At 42.6% G+C, this 23,088-nt stretch overlaps 1 protein-coding gene across 1 annotated transcript in view; it reads right to left on the bottom strand.

Moving 5' to 3' along the window:
* Positions 1-304: 304 nt before the first annotated feature.
* itgb3a (integrin beta 3a) overlaps positions 305-23,088 on the bottom strand; it is a 29,162-nt gene continuing 6,378 nt past the window's right edge. Inside the window, exons 4-15 of the mRNA XM_063018552.1 lie at positions 22,624-22,876; positions 22,298-22,460; positions 21,248-21,409; positions 17,861-17,956; positions 17,666-17,755; positions 17,445-17,579; positions 15,359-15,788; positions 8,992-9,214; positions 8,807-8,907; positions 4,647-4,766; positions 2,048-2,214; positions 305-426 (exon numbers count right to left, since the gene is read on the bottom strand). Coding sequence (XP_062874622.1) covers positions 358-426; positions 2,048-2,214; positions 4,647-4,766; positions 8,807-8,907; positions 8,992-9,214; positions 15,359-15,788; positions 17,445-17,579; positions 17,666-17,755; positions 17,861-17,956; positions 21,248-21,409; positions 22,298-22,460; positions 22,624-22,876 — 2,009 coding nt within the window. The 3' untranslated portion in view covers positions 305-357. The remainder of the gene's footprint in view (positions 427-2,047; positions 2,215-4,646; positions 4,767-8,806; positions 8,908-8,991; positions 9,215-15,358; positions 15,789-17,444; positions 17,580-17,665; positions 17,756-17,860; positions 17,957-21,247; positions 21,410-22,297; positions 22,461-22,623; positions 22,877-23,088) is intronic.

Genomic DNA, 23,088 nt, shown 5'->3' with positions numbered 1-23,088 from the left:
ACTAGTCAGTAATTGTAGAACTACAAAGTGCTTCTATATGGTAAGTGGAGCTGATAAAATGGACAGTGAGTGTAGAAACAAGGAGGTGGTTTTAATGTTATGGCTGATTGGTGTATATTAGGCCACTCTTAGTATTTCAAAGATTAATTAATGATTATGATTAACACATTCTTATTGTAAAATTTCAAAAAAAAAAGTGCTAACAGGTCAGTCAACTGTTCACCATGGCATCCCAGTTGCAGGAGTCACACCATGACCTCCTTATTTATATCTGATTGTTGTCATCATTGATGGTTGAGGCTCAAGTCATTATCAGTGGTGTAGATGACTGTCGATGGAAGCGATGGATCTTGAGATCTATGAGTTGCCACTGTAGGTAACATTCATGAAGGTGGTTGTAGCTCCTTTATACAATGGATTATTGGCCTAAAATAAAAAATAAAATACATGTTTCTTAGTGAAAATCAGTGCAACATATACAACCCCAAATCAGAAAAAGTTGGGACAGCATGGAAAATGCAAATAATAAAAAACACAGTTTCTTACATTTACTTTGACTTTTATTTCATTGCAGACAGGATGAACCTGAGATATATTCATGTTTTATTTACTCAACTTCATTTCATTTATTCCTGCATTTTTTTGCACAGTAAAGTTTTAAGTGGCATTTGTGCACGTCACTCTGTATTGTAGTGCTCGACAAAGGTTTGCCAAAGTAATCCCTCACCACTGATGGTCAGTAACGCGTTACTTAGTAACGCGTTACTCTAATCTGACCACATTTTTCAGTAACGAGTAATCTAACACGATACTATTTCCAATCCAGTAATCAGATTAAAGTTACTTATCCAAGTTACTGTGCGTTACTATTTTTGTCATTTTCCTTAGTAAAAAGATATATTTTTGCTTTCTTCTTGCGTCTCGGGGAGTGACGTCTGTCCTATGCGACAACTAAGTCACGGGCTGCGTCCGGAATCGCATACTTACAGAGTCTGTACTAGATTGGAGAAAGTATGCACTACTCGGCTGGTAAAAAAGTACATTTCACCAACGTCAAGTGATGACGTGGGACGTGATGACGTAATATCATGACTCATTACAAACCCCACTCGCCAAAATTTAGGATATTTATCGTCTTTTTGTTATTTATTTGTCTTTAAAAAATTTTATTTTATTTATCTTACTTACACTTGTGAACAGAGGACTCCGTTTCCCGCTATCTTTCTTGTTTCTTATTCCGCTTCAATCGCCTACGCAGCTCCAGTTGCATTATGGGATACATTAGCGGACCGCATTATATAACTGATAAAGTAACTTGTAATCTAACTTAGTTACTTTTAAAATCAAGTAATCCATGAAGTAACTAAGTTACTTTTTAAAGGAGTAATCAGTAATCAGTAATCAGATTACTTTTTCAAGGTAACTATGCCATCACTGTCCCTCACCCATGTGGTTATATCAGCTATTGTTGAGTGGCGGTTCTTGATGCAGTGCCGTCTGAGGGATCGAAGATCACGGGCGTTCTGGTTAAGCTTGCGCCCTTGACCTTTACGCACTGAAATTCCTCCTGATTCTTTGAATCGTTTAATGATATTATGCACTGTAGAGGGAGAAATATGCAAATCCCTTCCAATCTTTCTTTGAGGTTCATTGTTTTTAAACATTTCAATCATTTTCTCACACATTTGTTGACAAACTGGAGATCCTCTGGACATCTTTGCTCATCCCAGACTAAGCCTTTCCTGGATGCTGCTTTTGTACCAAACCATGATTACAATCACAAATATCATGAAACATGAAATATACATGTAATATCTTGAGTTCAAACTGTCTGCAATTAAATAAAAGACAAGTAAATGTAAGGAACACTGCATTTTTATTTCATTTGCATTTTTCATACTGTCCCAACTTTTTCTGATTTGGAGTTGTATTTGTGATGCTTTGTATCATGTGGGATTTTCTAGATATTTTGATATTATTGATACTATTGAAAATCCTTTTTATGACTAAATCAAATGTCTGTACTTTGTAATTTGTTGTTACTTACTGCTTCCCACTTGGCCTTGGCTCTCTCTTCTTCAAACTTGGCGAATTCCCGACGATCATGAATGGTGACCATCAGCTTCCATATCAGCAGAGCAGCCAAACCCAGCAGGAAGATGGAACCAATCACAGAGGCCACAGCTACCAGGATATCAGGACCCTTAGGACACTCTATACACATGAATAAATGTAAAGGTTAGTATGTGGTTGATTTTTATAGCGTGTCCAATTTTCACCCAATTGCTTTATGCTTCCTCTCTACTGGTGCTGACCCCCGCCCCGATTGAGGAGAGCGAACTGACACACGCCCCCTTGGACATGTACCCGACTGCATCTTTTCACCTGCACAGGGAGAGTTCATATGCGGATCAGCTTTGTGTACGGAGAGCCACACATTGATCGCTTTACCCCTTTACTCTGTGCAGATGCCATCAATCAGCCAGCAGAGGTCATAATTGCATCAGTTATGACGTCCCTATCCGTCTTTTTCCTCCCTGTATGAACAACGAGCCAATCGTTGTTCATATAGGTGCCCAGCCCAGCCGGATGGCAGATAATAAACTAATAAAATGTGGTCTGTTTGCATTTTTCTTGAATTTATTATTATGTATTTAATTACAAATCTCAACCAGTCCTCAATCAATCCTCAAAGCTTTGCAATAACTAATTAAAGATCAAACAAGAACAAGAAATGCTGACTCTCAGTGATTTTACTCCACAGTCAAATGACCTAAACCACATCAAGCATTTATGGAGTCAGTGGAAAACCGAAATGATGATATTTTGCATAAACCAAAGTCCAAACCTGCTTGACTGCATGCTGTTATTACAGGGTTAGGGTAAAAAAGTGGCAAAACATGGACTGAATTTAAGTTCTAAAATGTAAAACATGGTATTAAATTCAATTAAATTTAAGAGTATTTAATATCACTGCTTTATCAACATTATCAACAAATTCAGGTGTTACAGCAGCTCCAGTACAGTGTAAGAACAATAAGTACAGTAAATATTTATAGTTCTAAAATTACTGACTGTAGTCCATCTGTTTCTCTACATACTTTTTACCCTGCTTTCACCCTGTTCTTCAATGGTCAGGACCCCCACAGGACCACCACAGAGCAGGTATTATTTAGGTGATGGCTCATTCTCAGCACTGCCGTGACAATGACATGGTGGTGGTGTGTTAGTGTGTGTTGTGCTGGTATGAGTGGATCAGACACAGCAGCGCTGCTGGAGTTTTTAAATACCGTGTCCACTCACTGTCCACTCTATTAGACACTCCTACCTAGTTGGTCCACCTTGTAGATGTAAAGTCAGAGACGATCGCTCATCTATTGCTGCTGTTTGAGTTGGTCATCTTCTAGACCTTCATCAGTGGTCACAGGACGCTGCCCATGGGGCGCTGTTGGCTGGATATTTTTGAGAGGGATTGCCCTAATTTCGTCCTTTATCCTCATCTCACGCACTACCTCCAGTCTGTCCAGCTCCAGACCCACCACAGAGCTGGCTTTCCTTAATGGTTTCTCCAGAGTTGATGCCACCAGCCCAGCCCACCACAGCAAAAAAGAGGGTGCCGACCACCACAGATAAAAAGCTTTCAGCAGTCTATTACACTCATTACAAGACCTCAGCCTCCTCAGATAGAACAGTCCACTCTGTCCTTTATTATAGAGGGCATCGGTATTATGTGTCCAGTCCAGTTTGTTGTTAATATGCACCCCAAGGTACTTGGAGGAATCCACCCTCTCCATGTCCTTTCCCTGAATGAAAACAGGGGCAGGGGGGAATTCTGTTCCTTTGGTAATCAACCACAATCTCTTTTGTTTTACTGATGTTGAGCTTCGGGTGATTTTTACTGTGAAGCTCTCGATCAGTCCTCTGTACTCTGTTTCTCCCAATTTTCTCCCCTAATCTAGTCGTGTCCAATTACCCTGATTGCATCTTCCACCGATTCAACCCTCCACCGCTGACTGAGGACGCTTCTCAACTGACACACGCCCCCTCTGACACGTGCTCAGTACAGACTGCATTTTTTCACCTGTACGAGTCGAGTTAGTATATACCGATCAGCACTGTGCACGGAGAGCCACACCCTGATCAACATCATTCCTCAGCCCTGTGCAGACGCCATCAATCAGTCAGCAGGGGTCGTAATTGCACCAGTTATGAGGACCCATGGTCCGACTTGCCCCTAACCCTATGAACAACAACCAAGCGTTGTTCATTCAGCCGGATGGCAGAGCTGAGATTCGATACGATGTGTTCGAAAACTCAGCTCTGGTGTGCTAGCTTGTTTTACCGCTGCGCCACCTGAGCGGCTCAATTATTAGTAGTTTTAAATTAAATATATACGTAAATTATATACTGAATTTACTTAAGAGTATTATTCCCTAAACACAGCAAAGAGTTACAGCGCAATTAGCATTTGGAGTTGAAGTGTTTTGGAGTGTTGGAGAGTCTTTGTTGTTCTTTAAGTGCTTCTGGTGTCATAAAAAGCAAAGCACAGACAGTGACAGACATGCAGCTAAAAAAAACCCACCCCTAGCTGTCTGCTGAATGAGTATAAGGAACAACCTGTACCAACTTGTTTTTATCTGTCTCACCAGGTTCCTTAACAAGATAGAGGATGGATTTTCCACCGATGTCCTCAAAATACTGGAAGTGTTGGATGCAGTCGTTCTCGTCTTTATAGCTGCAGTTTACTGCACTCTTCTCATGCAGGACTGAAAGACAGAGATGGGTCAGTTACACAATGCAAAATGAGCTCACTGACAAAGTGTTTAGAGGATTAAGTGTTAGGACACATAATCATTAGGTTACTTAAGGATTTGTTGCTGGAGGTAAACACATATGACAGTGTAGGGAACTTGATTACAGAAATAGTTTCATCTGCGTACTGGAGTTGTCCCATTTTTATTTCCAGCATGTAGCAGACGCTCTTTCAGTGCTTCCACAGTAAACATTTCACTACACCGACGAGGCATAACATTATGACCACTGACAGGTGACGTGAATAACACTGATTATCTTTTCGTCACGGCACCTGTTAGTGGGTGGGATATATTAGGCAGCAAGTGAACATTTTACCCTCAACGTTAATGTGTTAGACGCAAGTTTGACAAGGACCAAATTGTGATGGCTAGACGACTGGGTCAGAGCATCTCCAAAAGCTCCAGTGGTCAGTATCTATCAAAAGTGGTCCAAGAAGGGAACAGTGGTAAACCGGCGACAGGGTCATGGGCGGCCAAGGCTCATTGATGCACGTAGAGAGCGAAGGCTGGCCCATGTGGTCCGATCCGACAGGCAAGCTACTGTAGCTCAAATTGCAGAAGAAGTTAATGCTGGTTCTGATAGAAAGGTGTCAGAATACACAGTGCATCACAGTTTGTTGCCTATGGGTTTGCATACCCACCGCCGAAAGCAATAACAATGGGCACGTGAGCATCAGAACTGGACCACAGAGCAATGGAAGAAGGCGGCCTGGTCTGATGAATCACATTTTCTTTTAAATCACGTGGATGGCCGGGTGCGTGTGCGTCGCTTACCTGGGGAACACATGGCACCAGGATGCACTATGGGAATAAGGCAAGCCGGCGGAGGAAATGTGATGCTTTGGGCAATGTTCTGCTGGGAAACCTTGGGTCCTGCCATCCATGTGGATGTTACTTTGACACGTACCACCTACCTAAGCATTGTTGCAGACCATGTACACCCTTTCATGGAAACGGTATTCCCTGATGGATAATGTGCCTTGCCACAAAGCAAACATGGTTCAGGAATGGTTTGAGGAGCACAACAACGAGTTTGAGGTGTTGACTTGGCCTCTAAGTTCCCCAGATCTCAATCCAATCGAGCATCTGTGGGATGTGCTGGACAAACAAGTCGGATCCATGGAGGCCCCACCTTGCAACTTACAGGAGTTAAAGGATCTGCTGCTAACATCTTGGGGCCAGATACCACAGCAGGGTCTAGTGGAGTCCATGCTTTGACGGGTCAGGGCTGTTTTGGCAGTAAAAGAAGGACTAACACAATATTAGACAGTAGTCATAAATGTTATGCCTGATCGGTGCAACGATACAAATCTTCTAAAACCCTGCTAGAACAAGGTTTTTGACAGATAGTATAGATGGTTAGAAAGTACTGTATATGTTAGTTCTCAGCTTAAGTGCTTAGTAAAGAGGTGCGTCTTAAAAGTGTGTTTTGAAGACAGTGAGAGACTCAGATGTTTGAACAGACAGGGTACAGAGAATAACCTTGTATGTCCTCCTCAAGTTCTGGGTAGAGGGTCAAGACGAGCAAGACTTGGGTAGTACAGAGCAGGGTCTCCTTCCTCTTTGCCCCATACCAACCTCCACTCTTCCGAAAATGCTTTATTTAAAATTAAGACTTTAGAGCTCATAAAAAAGCCTTTGTGTAGCCCTCTGGAGTTCCTTCATACAAAATGTATCAAACTACAGTATGTCTTTATGGCCTTTGATTTGTGCACAGACTTGCCCAGACTGTTGCCACAAGCTTGGAAGCATATCCTTGCCTTATATAACAGATGTTACACACCTGGTAGAAACTGGTGTAGCTATAAAAAGCTAGGATTTTAGAAGATAGGTGACCACATATAGGATATAACTTTTCTGTATTCACAGGAACCTAGGTTGTTAAACAGGATGCCTAAAACCACTGCTGCTATTTCTGTTCTTGCCATCATATCATCACTGTCGTCACATCACTATGCTTGTAACTACGTAGATCATGATTACATTGGATGGCAGGATTTGGCTGGTCATGTGGTGCAAACTACTGTAGCTCTACCAGCAGAAAATAAAATGACTTTGGTCAGTTACAGGACATTTGCCTTGGATTGGACTAGCTAAGATTAAAAAAGTAATCACTTTATACATAATATACACTTATCAGCCATAACATTAAAACCACCTCCTTGTTTCTACACTCACTGTCCATTTTATCAGCTCCACTTAACATATAGAAGCACTTTGTAGTCTCACTTTGTAGAAGCACATCTATCTCTCTACATACTTTTAGACTGTTTTCACCATGTTCTTCAATGGTCAGGACTCCAACAGGACCACTACAGAGTAGGTATTATTTAGGTGGTGGATCATTCAACTGATGGTGTGTTAGTGTGTGTTGTGCTGTTGGCTGGATATTTTTGGTTGGTGGACTATTCTCAGTCCAGCAGTGACAGTAAGGTCCACTCATACCAGCACAACACACACTAACACACCACCACCATGTCATTGTTACTGCAGTGCTGAGAATGATCCCCCACCCAAATAATACCTGCTCTGTGGTGGTCCTGGGAGAGTCCTGACCATTGGCGAACAGCATGAAAGGGGGGTAACAAAGCACACAGAGAAACAGATGGACTACAGTCAGTGATTGTAGAACTACAAAGTGCTTCTATATGGTACGTGGAGCTTATCAAATGGACAGTAAGTGTAGAAACAAGAAGGTGATTGTAATTTTATGGCTGATTAGTGTATATTATAAAAAAACATCAGTACAGGAAGGACCCAACTCTGCCATGTTGGACCCTTGAGCAAGGCTCTCAACCCTCTCTGCTCCAAAGGTGCTGTACACTCGATGACCCTGCACCTCCTTGTACCGCTCAAATGGGCTCGTGGGTAGCACTGTCACCACACGGTAAGAACGTCCTGGGTTTGATTCCCTGGTGGAGTGGTCTGGGCCCTTTCTGTATGGACTTTGCATGTTCTCCCCTTGCCCAAGAGGGAGCCACGATTTCCTCCCACAGTCCAAAGACATGCAAGCAAATTAATTGGAGCTACTAAATTGCTCTAGTAATGAGTACGTGTGTGTTTGCCATGTGATGGACTGGCAACCTGGCTTGTGTGTTTCCTACCTTTTGCCAAGTGAAACTGTGGTAAAACAATGACTGAATAAATGAATGTACTGCATTGTACCCTCATATTTGTTTCAACAGCTGACATAATTTAAGTTTCTTTACTTTCTTTACTGACCCTAACCCTAACCCTAAACCCTAACCCTAAACCTAACCTTACTTCTCATTGTCTGTATATAAGCTAAAGCACCTTCTGTCTCTAGACAGTAAACAACTGACATGCCTTTTAAGTTCAAATCTAGTTTTCAGCTACAACTATTCACAACAAGCTACACTCAGGTATTCATTAACTCAAATCCACCTGGGTTAATCCACTCTCTGTATGTTTTGTGAGGACATTAAGATGGTGACTGTAGAGGAGGATGGAAACTGGTCCCCAGCACTCAATCTGTCACGGATTCAGCCTCTGTATGCTCCTGCTGGAGCTCCTGTGCACCTGCCACACCCTCTCAGTTTGATTGGTCTCTTGCTTATAATTATCCCCAGCTGCACCTCATCTAAAGGCATTTAGGAGGGAAGCTGGGATTCAGTCTTTGGAGACTATTTTATGTTTTGCCTTTGTCTGTTTAGCCCTGTTTAGTCCCGTTTAGTCCCGTTTAACTCTGTCTAGTCCTGTCTAGTTCTTGATTAGCTTAGTGTTTAGTTTAAGTTAGCATTTAGCATAGGTCTTACACCTAGTTTACCGTGTCTAGTTCCTACCCGCCTTGTGTGACCTTGTCATGTGTCTTGTCTTTTGTTATCATTAAATCTTTGTTAATACATCTCTGCGTGTGTCCGCCCTCTCTTGGCTCGTCATAGCCCATAGCGTTACACCAACTAGCTGTGCCACCTTGTTATCCATGAGTAAAAGAAAGATGGAATAATAATAATAATAATAAAAAACAATACCTATTTCATCTACTAGCTGAATTTCATCCCTGCAGATTGTGCTACAGCTTTTCTTCTCAAACAGACTTCCTCTTTTATAATGCTTGCACTCCACACACTCCCTGAGGACACAAGAATTAATACCATTTCATTATGCCAATTCACCACAGGGTGAAACTGTCACTACATTTCTGCTGAAAACGTACTTTTTGATGGTGCAGGAATCAGGGCAGGTGGGGCATTTCTCACAGGTGGCACCATACGCGCCGGGCTGGGTGCACTCGCACTCGCCGCAGACACACTGACCTCGGCCACTACACAGCAGCCCTATGCCGGCCATGCAGGTGTCGGTTCTTGTGGAACAGTTACAGCTCTCACCTGACCAGTCAGGATGGCATTGGCAGAACCCGCAGACACAGTCGCCGTGACCTGAAAAATAACACACACACATACACACAAGGTCAGATCATTTCTCAGGCAGGTCATTTACTCATTTTCACACACACATTCAGGCTTTCAGTTAGCCTGACTGTGTGGAAGGAAACTAGAGTACATGCAAACTCCACAAAGAAAGACCCCTGGAGGGGCGTGGCACATAGGCACGGAGGCAAACTCCAGGAGCACAGAGTCTGATTTGTAACAACTGTATGTCTTTTGCATGTACTTGTCACATGTTTAAATGTCTTATTCCTTGTCTTAAATGGCCCTGTCCTAATTTTTGTTGGAGGCATTACTTCAGACTTAGTGTGTTTGTAATAGGTTCTCCCATCTCCTCAAGGATACGCTGGAGCTCTGTCAGAGTGACCCTCGGGTTCCTGCTCACCTCTCTGACCAAGGCCCGTCTTCCCTGATCGTTCAGTTTGGCCGGGCGGTCAGGTCTAGGAAGATTTTTGGTGGTTCCAGACTTCTTCCATTTACGAATGATGGTGGTCACTGTGCTGTTTGGGACCTGTAAAGCTGCAGCAGTTTTTCTGTACCCTTCTCCAGATCTATGCCTTGACACAATGCTGTTTCTGAGCTCTGCAGATAATTCCTTTGACCCCATGGCTTGGAGTTTGCTCTGATATGCGCTGTCAGCTGTGGGACCTAATATAGGCAGGTGTTGGCAATCCCCAATCATGTCCAATCAATTGAATTTACCACATGTGGACTCCAGTTAAATTGTAGAAACATCTCAAGCAGTATCAGTGAAAACAAAATGCACCTCAGTTCACGTTTGGGTGTCATATCAAAGGGTCTAAAACGTCTAAAAACATTTCACTTTGTCATTGTGGACTATTTTGTGTAGAATTCTGTGACAAAATGAACTCAATCTATTATAGAATGAGTCTGTAATGTAATAAAACGTGGAGAAGGTGAAAGGGGTGTGCAGACTCTCCGGTTTGACTGTATATAATAAAATTGCAAAAACTGCACATTCATTTACTAAAAAGAACATTCCGCTACTTTGTAAAATTACTTCCTCTGGCTCACAGTCTGATGCAATCTGATCCGCACTACTGTGTACACTACTTCATGAGTCTCAGCTAGTCATTTAACTGACATTTAACTGATTTACAACATTTACATTCTTGTTTTCTGTACCTCACCTATGCTTGTCTTGCCCTGTTTAAACCTGATTCTGGGTGGTTGATGGATAGGGGTTGTTAGTTAGCACTCTTCTATTAATTATTTAAATTTGGGGTGTCCGAACTTTTCTTGTTGGGGCTCAGATGGAGTAAACAAGATGCAAACACGAGCCACACGAGACTCTTTTGTAATGAAACTAATAAAAAATATAATAGACTAACTTAATTAGAGAGTGTTGTGTAAACCAGGGGTTTTCAACCTGTGGGCCGGTACTTGTCTGGGGGGGCGCGAGTGCCTGACCGGGGGGCGTGGCATTACGAGATTTTTTTACTTCTAAAACTAAAGCAATTCATTTTTCACCCACGGGAGACATATTTCATTACTCTAACTGACCACGCTCACACGCACGTTTAATGTTATTCAGTTCCGTCTGAAAAAAAACTTCAAAATAGGGCTCACAGCGAAGATAACCGGTGTCAAAAGCAATGACCACTGTTATAGGACGTGTTTGTGTCTTTAAGAGAGACGCTCTGTTTACAGTATCGATTATAAGTGACTCGGGAGTCAATTCATTTTAAGCGCAGCGTAAGTTTCTTTTCTCAGTCATCTCTCCGTGTTTACTGTTATAATAAATGTTGCGGTTGTAAATGAACACCAACTACAACAGAACATTTTGTGTGACTCGCTTACCTTAAAAAGCTCAGGCTTAATTATACTGAGTATTACCACAGAGTCGTTCTGCCTGTGGAGCTAAACGTTTTCAGTCAGAGCAGATGATCCCGAATTAACCAACTTAGTAATTGATGAACTTTTGTCTATGCTCTGTGAAGTAAAGTTTTCTGCTCTCATCTACGTCAAAAAGCAAGAACCGCTTATGATTTACCAAAGTGAACCACGAATTTATATAATGTGCTGATAGAATCGGCTCAGATGGGGTCGGACTGTATTATCTTTTTAAAATAATATTTTCAATCAGCAAAATTATGTAATGTGCACAACATTAATTGCGTTCTTTTAGCTTGTCAGAAGCTGTCTCAATGATTTCTGTGCGGTGGTTGACGAAGGGGAGGGGGGTGTGGCGCAAGTTGGGGGAGGGGGGGTGCAACTTCACGGTTGGCACACAAAGGGGGGCGCCTGTCCAAAAAGGTTGAAAACCCCTGGTGTAAACTGTGATTATGCTAATTTCACTTGCCAATTTACACCGATCAGCCATAACATTAAAACCACCTCTTTGTTTCTACACTCACTGTCCATTTAATCAGCTTCACTTACCATATAGAAGCAATTACTGACTGTAGTCCATCTGTTTCTCTGCATGCTTTGTTAGCCCCCTTTCATGCTGTTTTTCAATGGTCAGGACCCCCACAAGACCACTACAGAGTAGGTATTATTTGGGTGGTGGATGATTCTCAGCACTGCAGTGACACTGACATGGTGGTGGTGTGTTAGTGTGTGTTGTGCTGGTATGAGTTGGAGTCTTTAAACACCTCACTGTCACTGCTGGACTGAGAGTAGTCCACCAACCAAAAACATCCAGCCAACAGCGTCCTGTGGGCAGTGTCCTGTGACCGCTGATAAAGGTCTAGAAGATGACCGACTCAAACAGCAGCAATAGATGAGCGATCGTCTCTGACTTTACATCTACAAGGTGGACCAACTAGGTAGGAGTGTCTAATAGAGTGGACAGTGAGTGGACACCACTGATCCACTCATACCAGCACAACACACTAACACATCACCATCATGTCAGTGTCACTGCAGTGCTGAGAATGATCCACCACCTAAATAATACCTGCTCTGTGGTGGTCCTGTGGGAGTCCTGACCCTTAAAGAACATTGTGAAAGCAGGGTAAAAAAGTATGTAGAGAAACAGATGGACTACAGTCAGTAATTGTAGAACTACAAAGTGCTTCTATATGGTAAGTGGAGCTGATAACATGCACAGTGAGTGTAAAAACAACGTTTGCAACATTCATACTGCAATGTAAGAAGAATCATGTTGTAATGATTAACAGATATGTTGTGTAATCCTACCCAAAGCATCGGACAGAATGGTGTAAGATTAGATCACAAATCTTTCTGGATTAACTATGGGATTTACTGTTGTAAGCAAGTCTTCACCAAGAGCGGAACATGACCTGCTATGAAACATACCAAAGAGTTTGCAAACGTGCACAAACATGCACCAAGACTTTGCAAGGTCTCTGTATCTTATCTAACAAAATCCACTGGTTTACAGGATTACAACACCAGTCTAGTGACCCATCTTTTCTAAAACCACTGTGCTTACAAAATCATATGTTGACAGAATGCACATATTCATTTGAGCAATAAACAAACAACTACACCATGTTTGCTCACCAAAACTGTCTAAGCCCGTGTGCTTATGAAACATAAGAACATTGCTAAATGTCTGACTACAGCCATGCACAGACATCTCATTAGATGAGGATCAGAGGTGGCAGAATTACACACTCTCATTCACAAATACTCTTTACTCTGGTACGAGTGAATCAAATATGTATTTTTACTTCAGTAAAAGCATTAACATACTTATAAATATACAACCCCAAATCAGAAACAGTTTTAGGCCTGCAACACATTCCAAAAAAAGTTGGGACAGGGGCAAATTAGGGCTAGTAATGAGGTGAAAAAACTAAATAATGATGTGATTCCAAACAGGTGATTGTAATCATGGTTTGGTACAAAAGCAGCATCCAGGAAAGGCTGAGTCTTTGATGAGCAAAGATGATCAGAGGATCTCCAGTTTGTCAACAAATGCGTGAGACAATGTAAGAAACTCTGTGTTTTCTTTTTATTATTTGCATTTTCCATGCTGTCCCAACTTTTTCTGATTTGGGGTTGTATGTCATAACACTAATGTAGCAGCCAAATGGCTCACTGTACTTATTACATCCTTTTTGGTGTGTGAAATCAAGTCCAAAGTATTAAAGTTAACTTAATTCTAAATGTCTGGAACAGACTTGTGAAATAACATACATACTGTATACAACTAAAGAGCTGCTCTTATCATTATATGTCAGGACTATGTGCAACATGCTATTACAGCAGGGTAATTACTGTAGTTACACGTGTCTTCAGCTGTTGGAGTTCCAACCATAGGTGCAGACACACACACACACACACACACACACACACACACACACACACACACACACACACACACACACACACACACACACACACACACCCATTCACTTATAGGGAAATTCGGTGTCTCCAATTAACCTGACTGCATGTGCTTGGACTGTGGGAGGACACCGGAGTTCCCGGAGGAAACCCACGCAATCACGGGGAGAACATGCAAACACCACACAGTAAAGACCCGGACCGCCCCGCCTAGGGATCGAACCCAGAACTTCTTGCTGTGAGGCGACAGTGCTACCCACTAAGCCACCGTGCTGCCCAAGTTTCTAACCATTACTTTTTAATACATTTTTATCTGGTCTATTTTTGTAATCCCCTCCACCACCAGTTTTCTCTTTAATCTAACCATATCCAACTGCCCTGACTGCAGGCCTCTTTTGGTCACATGGCCCCTTCGACAATCCCACCAGCCTGCCGGTAGCAGATGCAGATACATTCATTTTGAAATTATATAAAATGGGCGCTCAGGTAGAGCAGCAGGCTATTCAGCTGGGCGCCATCTAGCGGGCATAACTGGCAGTGCTTTCAGCAGATACTAATTGGCCACCGTGTCTGCTAGGGCGGGATGACCGGACTATGTAGGTGGGGTCTTCAAACGCTGGGCAAGGACCCTTATTAGCAGATAGAGGCATCTGTGCAGAACGCAAGGGCGAATAGAAGGGGTTCGCTAGAACTGCGCATGGGTCGGATTCCCAGCAGCGGAAGACAAATTGACTACCCTAATTTGGGAGAATATACTTAAATAAATAGAAAATATATTAAATGTAGTTATGGTCAATCAGTGTAGATAAAAAGAACCAAACTATACAACATGGCAACCTAACTGACACTACAAATGACCAGATGTCCTAATGTGTTGGAGTAGACCTATGTATGGACCATGTATGGTCAAGATTGGTATTTCAGGCCTTCTTTTAGTGCCAACTCTGCCCATGTGCAACAACAAGGAAACAGGTTTACTATAGCATAGTATTAGCATCTGTGGTGAACAAAAACACCTTTAATATACACACCAATCAACCATAACATTAAAACCAGCTCCTTGTTTCTACACTCACTGTCCATTTTATCAGCTCCACTTACCATATAGAAGCACTTTGTTGTTCTACAATTACTGACTGTAGTCCATCTATTTCTCTACATATTTTTTAGCCTGCTTTCAGCCTGTTCTTCAATGGACAGGAATCTCCCAGGACCACTGCAGTGACACTGACATGGTGGTGGTGTGTTAGTGTGTGTTGTGCTGGTATGAGTGGATAAGACAGCAGTGCTGATGGAGTTTTTAAACACCTCACTGTTACTGCTGGACTGAGAATAGTCCACCAACCAAAAACATCCAGCCAACAGCGCCCCGTGGGCAGCGTTCTGTGATCACTGATGAAGGTCTAGAAGATGACCAACTCAAACAGCAGCAATAGATGAGCGATCGTCTCTGACTTTACATCTACAAGGTGGACCAACTAGGTAGGAGTGTCTAATAGAGTGGACAGTGAGTGGACACGGTATGTACAAACTCATACCAGCACAACACACACTAACACACCACCACCATGTCAGTGTCACTGCAGTGCTGAGAATGATCCACCACCCAAATAATACCTGCTCTGTGGTGGTCCTGACCATTGAAGAACAGCATGAAAGGGGGATAACAAAGCATGCAGGGAAACAGATGGACTACAGTCAGTAATTGTAGAACTACAAAGTGCTCCTATGTGGTAAGTGGAGCTGATAAAATGGACAGAGTGTAAAAACAAGGAGGTGGTTTTAATGTTATGGCTGATCGGTGTAAGATTGAAAGCTGAGATCATATGAGGCTGTGACTGTGCAAAAACTCACCAGAACAGAGTTGTCCTCTGGATCGGATGCAGCTAAAGTCATCACACTCACAGTATTTACCCCACACCTTCCCGTAGTCTCTTGAGTAACAGCTACACTGGCCGCAAATGCAGTCGCCTTGTCCGTTGCAATCGGGGGCGCCGGGGGAGGGTCTGCAGGTTTCTGTCTGGGTGGGCTTGAAGTCGCCTTCGGTGCACTCGCATTTAGGCCCCAAGCGGCCAGCGTCACACAGGCACACCCCGCATTCCAGAGTGCCATTGCCGTTGTGACAGGCAGGGCTAGCGGGCTGAGAGGAGTCCTGGCACGAGCAGCTACATTCAAAGTCGACTGTCACTTGTAGCGTGTCTTTAAAACCAATAGGCTTGATCGTAAAGGTGCGTCTTTTTTCTTTGGGGCAGCTCCGGAGTTTAGCGTCTACACTGAATGACACCTGAAGGAGAGACAGAGAGTCAAAGACAAAGTTCTTCTACGACTGTGTCAGGGCATGGCCATATTTAAGATATAGCTATAAGTTATTATAGATATGGGTGACCATATGTCCTCGTTTTCACGGACGTCCTCTTTTTGAGAGAATAAAATGCTTTTGGCTAGAATTTCTGAGTTGCGTACAGAGAGTCACACCAATCTCTATTATCCCCTGTCGGTTGTCATTGCAGCAGCTCTGAGGGATCCCCTCTGGCAAACCAACCCAACGGATGAGCCAATCACTGTCCATGTGGGTGCCCACGAATTCAAGATGTCAGGTCTGGTATGTTATTGTGTTATATACTCCCATCAGGTTATCAGTATAAAGAACTTTGTCTAGATTTGCAGTGACCCTAATCTACACCAACTAGGCATAACATTATGACCACTGACAGGTGAAGTGAATAACACTGCTAATCTCTTCATCACGGCACCTGTTAGTAGGTGGGATATATTAGGCAGCAAGTGAACATTTTATCCTCAAAGTTGTGTGTTAGAAGCAGGCAAGCAGGGCAAGCGTAAGGATTTGAGTGAGTTTGACGAGGGCCAAATTGTGATGGCTAGATGACTGGGTCAGAGCATCTCCAAAACTGCAGCTCTTGTGGGGTGTTCCCGGTCTGCAGTGGTCAGTATCTGTCAAAAGTGGCCCAAGGAAGGAACAGTGGTAAACTGGCGACAGGGTCATGGGCGGCCAAGGCTCATTGATGCACGTTTGGTCCGATCCAACAGACGAGCTACTGTAGCTCAAATTACTGAAGAAGTTAATGCTGGTTCTGATAGAAAGGTGTCAGAATACACAGTGCATCACAGTTTGTTGTATATGGGGCTGCATAGCCGCAGATCAGTCAGGGTGCCCGTGCTGACCAAGGAGCAATGGAAGAAGGTGGCCTGGTCTGACGAATCACATTTTCTTTTACATCAGCAGGATGATGTGCCCTGCCACACAGCAAAATAGTTCAGGAATGGTTTGAGGAGCACAACAACGAGTTTGAGGTGTTGACTTGGCCTCCAAATTCCCCAGATCTCAATCCAATCGAGCATCTGTGGGATGTGCTGAACAAACAAGTCCGATCCATGGAGGCCCCACCTCACAACTTACACTTAGAGTTAAAGGATCTGTTGCTAACATCTTGGTGCCAGATACCACAGCACACCTTCAGGGGTCTAGTGGAGTTCATGCCTTTGATGGGTCAGGGCTGTTTTGGCAGCAAAAGGAGGACCAACACAATACAAGCCTGGGTGTGGACCTGTTTTAAAATAATTGCTTCAGATGAGGTATTAAATGTTTGCCAGTGTTGTTCACCCTCCTATTTTGGTACTTGAGCAATTGGCGAGAGATTTACTCTGAATGGCTATGACTAAGAATTTAACAAATAAGCTTGTAACCATTGTGCCATCATAAGTGTCAAGATTGTTGGTCCTAATCTGAAATAATTACCTAATTTTTGGTCTTTCATGCCTATTTTGCCCAATTGCTTATTGGATCTCCCCTATCACATGTCAGCCACCAACCTCGGCTAGAACATGCTTCCTGCCTTTAACCACAAACAGCTTGTGGCCTAGTCTGGGCTCAAACCCACAATGTACAGAAAATAGGGTGAAGGTTTATTCTGATACTAACCGTGTCTCCAATCTTAAGCCCAGAGCAGGATCTGACCCCTGGTACTACCTCTCCGTTAAGGCACGTGGCATTGAACGACAGGCTCAACTCCTCCGGAACACCTGAAACTTCCAATTCAGCTTTTGATCTAATATTCTACATAGAGAGGAAATATATAGAGTCAGTGTCATTTTAATCAACATCACTGTAAAGTGGGTGTTTTACCAAGATGTGTAGCTTACCGCATAGGCGTCCAAGATGAGCTGGATGACGTTACTAGAGTCGCGAGACAATAACCCGACAGTGGTGCCAGGAATCAGCTTACTATAATTCTGAGAGATTTAACTGTGGGTGAGCACTGAGGTGCAACCTTGCAATATTACAAGACAGGTGGTACAGACTGCATTAATACTATACGTGTATGTGTGAGAACTCACAAGGTACAGAGGTACCACATCTTCTGTTACAGCAAAGATGAGGTTAATGTTATTCTCACTCAGTTTTTCAGTCACCATTCCAAGAGAGGGATAGTCCTACAATACAAAGCCACGTACTTTTTAAACATACAGAATCCAGCAGAACAGAATAACCAGTTCTTGTCTTTTTATGCAGGCATACAGTATATTTATGATTCGATCAAGTCATAAGCAGAGGTGCATCTAATGATAATGATAATCTAAGGTAGATTGAATGCCTTTATGTGTCGTATATACATATACACATGTACAGTACAATGAAATGCTCTTTTCACATATCCCAGCTTCTTTCCATGCTGATCTCCACTTCTGGTTGAGGAGAGCGAGACTGACACACGCCTCCGTAGCCGGCCGCATCTTGTCACCTGCACGAGGCGAGTTCATATGCGGATCAGCTTTGTGTGAGGAGAGCCACACCGTCCGCACCATCAACCAGCCAGCAGAGGTAGTAATTGCATTAGTTATGAGGTCCCTATCTGGCTCCCCACCCTGTCAATCATTGTTCATGTAGCCACCCAGCCCAGTTTCAAACCAAAGAGTTCGAAATGTCAGCTCTGGTGTGCTAGCGTGTTTTACCGCTGCGCCACCTGAGCGGCACAAAAAAGTGATTACCTGTTAAATTATAAAAACTATTTATTTTGTGTTTTATGTTTATAACTCATTCTTTAACTTATAGAAAAGAAGATGCTGTGTCTCAAATTACACACTATATCCTATATCCTATACAAAATATCTACAGTTAGTACTATTCTTAAAGGCCAGACTCTGGGTTTAAACACTTAAGTGCCAATCAGAGAATGTATCGATGTGGAACTGTAGTATACATTTGTTAAACAGTTAATAATTATTTATTTTAAAATAAACATTCACGCCAAGGCTTATGCATTTTTTTGCATTAACAAGAAATGCCATGCTCATCATCAGCTACTTCTTTTTCACACCAGAACTGGAAACAGCAACCAGTTGTTTTACACCATGCACGATGCACCCTAGATTTTAACAAATCAATTAATGCAACATTAATATATATATTTTTTGAAATAAACACTCTTGTGATAGATATTTACTCCAGGGTTTTTGTACACATTTTTTGGCATTTACAACTTAATATAATAATAATAATAATAATAATAATACATGCAGCAATGATCAGTCAGCTTCTTTTTCACACCAGAAGTGATGTAGTTACTTGTTTCACACCATACATAACGTTAAAGTTAAAGATAACATAACTTGAATAATTCATGCAAAAAATGATATACATATATACACCGACCAGGCATAAGATTATGACAGGTGAAGTGAATACCACTGATTATCTCATCATCACGGCACCTGTTAGTGGGTGGGATATAATAGGCAGCATGTGAAAAATGTATCCTCAAAGTCGATGTGTTAAAAGCAGGGAAAAAGGGCAAGCGTAAGGATTTGAGCGAGTTTGACAAGCGCCAAATTGTGATGGCTAGACGACGGTTAGAGCATCTCCAAAATGGCAGCTCTTGTGGGGTCCCGGTCTGCAGTGGTCAGTATCTATCAAAAGTGGTCCAAGGAAGGAACAGTGGTAAACTGGCGACAGGGTCATGGGCGGCCAAGGCTCATCGATGCACGTGGGGATTGAAGGCTGGCACGTGTGGTCCGATACAACAGGCGAGCTGCTGTAGCTCAAATTGCTGAAGAAGTTAATGCTGGTTCTGATAGAAAGGTGGAAAATGTGCAGGTGGAAAATGCAGTTTGTACTGACTGTACGTGCCGGAGGGGGCGTATGTCAGTTGAGATGCGTCCTCAGTCAGTGGTTAAGTAAAATTGAATAATAATAATACATGCAGCAATGATCACTGTCAGCTACTTCTTTTTCACACCAGAAGTAATGTGGTTACTTGTTTCACACCATAACGCACCCTGAAGTAAAGTATAACATAACTTGAATAATTATACCCGGTGAGTCAAAATAATTTTAACACTAATGGATCTATTCCCCATGAAATGTGTGTCCGGGCTTTAAATGGTACTTCAGCCAATGGGCTGATTTTATTATGGACCTAGACTTCACAGTATAGCAATTTCAATAATACACTATATTGCCAAAAGTATTCGCTCGTCTGCGTTCACACGCATATGAACTTGAGTGACGTCCCATTCTTAATCCATAGGGTTTAATATGATGTCGGCCCACCCTTTGCACCTACAACAGCTTCAACTCTTCTGGGAAGGCTTTCCACAAGGTTTAGGAGTGTGTTTATGGGAATCTTTGACCATTCTTCCAGAAGCGCATTTGTGAGGTCAGACACTGATGTTGGACGAGAAGGCCTGGCTCGCAGTCTCCGCTCTAATTCATCCCAAAGGTGTTCTATCGGGTTGAGGTCAGGACTCTGTGCAGGCCAGTCAAGTTCTTTCACACCAGACTCGCTCATCCATGTCTTTATGGACCTTGCTTTGTGCACTGGTGCACAGTCATGTTGGAACAGGAAGGGGCCATCCCCAAACTGTTCCCACAAAGTTGGGAGCATGAAATTGTCCAAAATCTCTTGGTATGCTGAAGCATTAATAGTTCCTTTCACTGGAACTAAGGGGCCGAGCCCAACTTCTGAAAAACACTCCACCAAACTTTATACTTGGCACAATGCCAAGACGGAGAAGCGTGATTGATCACTCCAGAGAACACGTCCCCACTGCTCTAGAGTCCAGTGGCGGCGTACTTTACACCACTGCATCCGACACTTTGCATTCCGCTTGGTGATGTAAGGCTTGGATGCAGCTGCTCGGCCATGGAAACCCATTCCATGAAGCTCTATACACTCTGTTCTTGAGCTAATCTGGAGGCCACATGAAGTTTGGAGGTCTGTAGCGATTGACTCTGCAGAAAGTTGGCGACCTCTGCGCACTATGCAGAATTCAGTGATTCTGCACCTGAATTCAGTGATTTGGATGGGTAAGTGAATACTTTTGGCAATATAGTGTATGTTAAAGTATTTGTACTATTTCTTTGTAAGATCAGGTAGCAGGATGCACGTTAGTATCAGCATTGTTAATCAAACATAAAAAAACAACACAAAACCTCAAAGTGTAAGTAAGAAGACATTGTTTCATCTGTCTTTTCTAAAGCTTTCAGGTTTCTAGTTTGCATTATATAGCCACATACTGAATTAAAATTGCTTATTGGCAGAATTAATTACTGGGGATTCTTCAAGTCTGTTGATTTTCCATTCTTTCCCAAGTACATGACAAAATGCAAATATTATCCATGGTACTTGCTAACATGGTACAGGCATGGTTGATAGAAACATGGCTAAGAAATGCCAGAGTAATTTAATAAGCCCAATACAATCACGATACAAACAGTTGACTTACTAGTACAGTAGACTTGGCGTAGTAGTTGTCATTATTAACGTAACACTCTCCATCACTGGGTTGGACGAGACCAGCGATTTTGCCATCCAAGGCGGTGTGACTTGTAGCATCTGTAGTAAACAAGAGCAAGTGGGATGCATCAGACCTCCAGCCAATCTTATCCTAATGCAAAGAGAGACAGAAAGACAGACAGACAGGCAGACAGATTGATTTCTGAGTTGATGGGTGAATGCGTTGATATATAAATAAGAGTTATTTGTGCTTTTCAACAGTCTTTACCATATGTATATACAATTATTATTGATGCATTTAAAAGGAGGATCATACAGAGACTAGCATCTCATGGTTACCCAAAGAGGATGGGGACCCTGATGGGGTTTCTTCCGGTAATTTTAAAGCAGTTTTTCCATGGCAGTGTCGCCCTTAGCTTGCTCAGCAGTGGTTTTTGGTCTGTTGGTCCTGCACACTGATCATCTTTTAGATGTTTCTACAACTTGATTGGAGTCCACCTGTGGTAAATTCAGTTGATTGGACATGATTGGGGATTGCCAACACCTGCCTATATAAGGTCCCACAGTAGACAGTGCATATCAAGATTGAACTCTTTGGCCTGAATGCCAAGCGTCACAGCTGGAGGTGGTGGCAGCATCATGCTGTGGGGATGTTTTTCGGCAGCAGGAACTGGGAGACTAGTCAGGGATGAAGGAAAGATGACTGCAGCAATGTACAGAGACATCCTTGATGATAACCTGCTCAAGAGCGCTCTGGACCTCAGACTGGGGCGAAGGTTTATCTTCTAAGAGAACAATGACCCTAAGCACACAGCCAAGATAACAAAGATGTGGCTTCAAGACTTGACCTGATTGAACATCTCTTGTGAGATCTGAAAATGGCTCTACACCGACGCTCCGCATCCAACCTGATAAGACATTCATACTCGAAAAGACTTGAGGCTCTAATTGCTGCAAATGCATTTATGCAGCAATTTATGCATATGTATATAACATTAATATATGCATTAAAATACTTCATTAGGTATTAGTTTGTTACCTTGCACACCGACGCTTGCATGATGGCATCAAATCCTCCCTCTGGTGAGTCTCTATTTCTGGATATTTGCTGTTTCTTTACCTCCTCTGTGAAGCGAGTCACCTGCTCCGTCAATGACAGGACATTCTTATAACCAAACTGTGGCCAGCAAGTCGTCTTAATACTTCATCACACAGAATGCAACAGGGTCGTACAGAAAAAAAGAACACAAATATTAATTAGACCCGAACAAAAGGTTATTAATATTTCTGCCAACTGAAACGTCCATTAAAGAGTAGATTGTGTTAGCTGGTGCATGTAAATGTAGACGTTTTACTGTTACTCACCCCAGACAGGGGTTCTTTATGGCGTCCTCTGGGTACATGTACATATATGGGGAAAGTGTTTTGTCCACAAATGCCCCGAATCCCATACGCAGGTTACTAGTGGTACGACCCATAGCCACGGCCAGTTCATTTCCAAGGGAGCGGAGATTGACCAAGTCATCTTTCATAGAATAGGACAAGTCCATCAGGTAGTACAGGTCAACTGGGTAATCAGCCACTTGACGGACGGTCACTGTAAAACGCTTTGAGTCATCTGATCAAAATGGAGAGACAAAGATATACAGTTAAAAGTCCATATTCTTGAACGTCAGGGATTGTAGACAACTCAAGATATTTCATTTATTAATAAACATCCATTCCTGCATTTCAGGTCTGCAACACATTCCAAAAAAAGTTGGGACAGTAAAGCATTTTCCACTTTGTAATGTTGCTATTCCTTTTCACAACACTTAAAAGACTTTTTGG

This window comes from Trichomycterus rosablanca, chromosome 22, assembly GCF_030014385.1.
Source record: "Trichomycterus rosablanca isolate fTriRos1 chromosome 22, fTriRos1.hap1, whole genome shotgun sequence".
Lineage (NCBI taxonomy): Eukaryota > Metazoa > Chordata > Actinopteri > Siluriformes > Trichomycteridae > Trichomycterus > Trichomycterus rosablanca.
The sequence above is the reverse complement of the archived record's forward strand: the minus strand, read 5'-3'. Positions and strand labels throughout refer to the sequence as shown.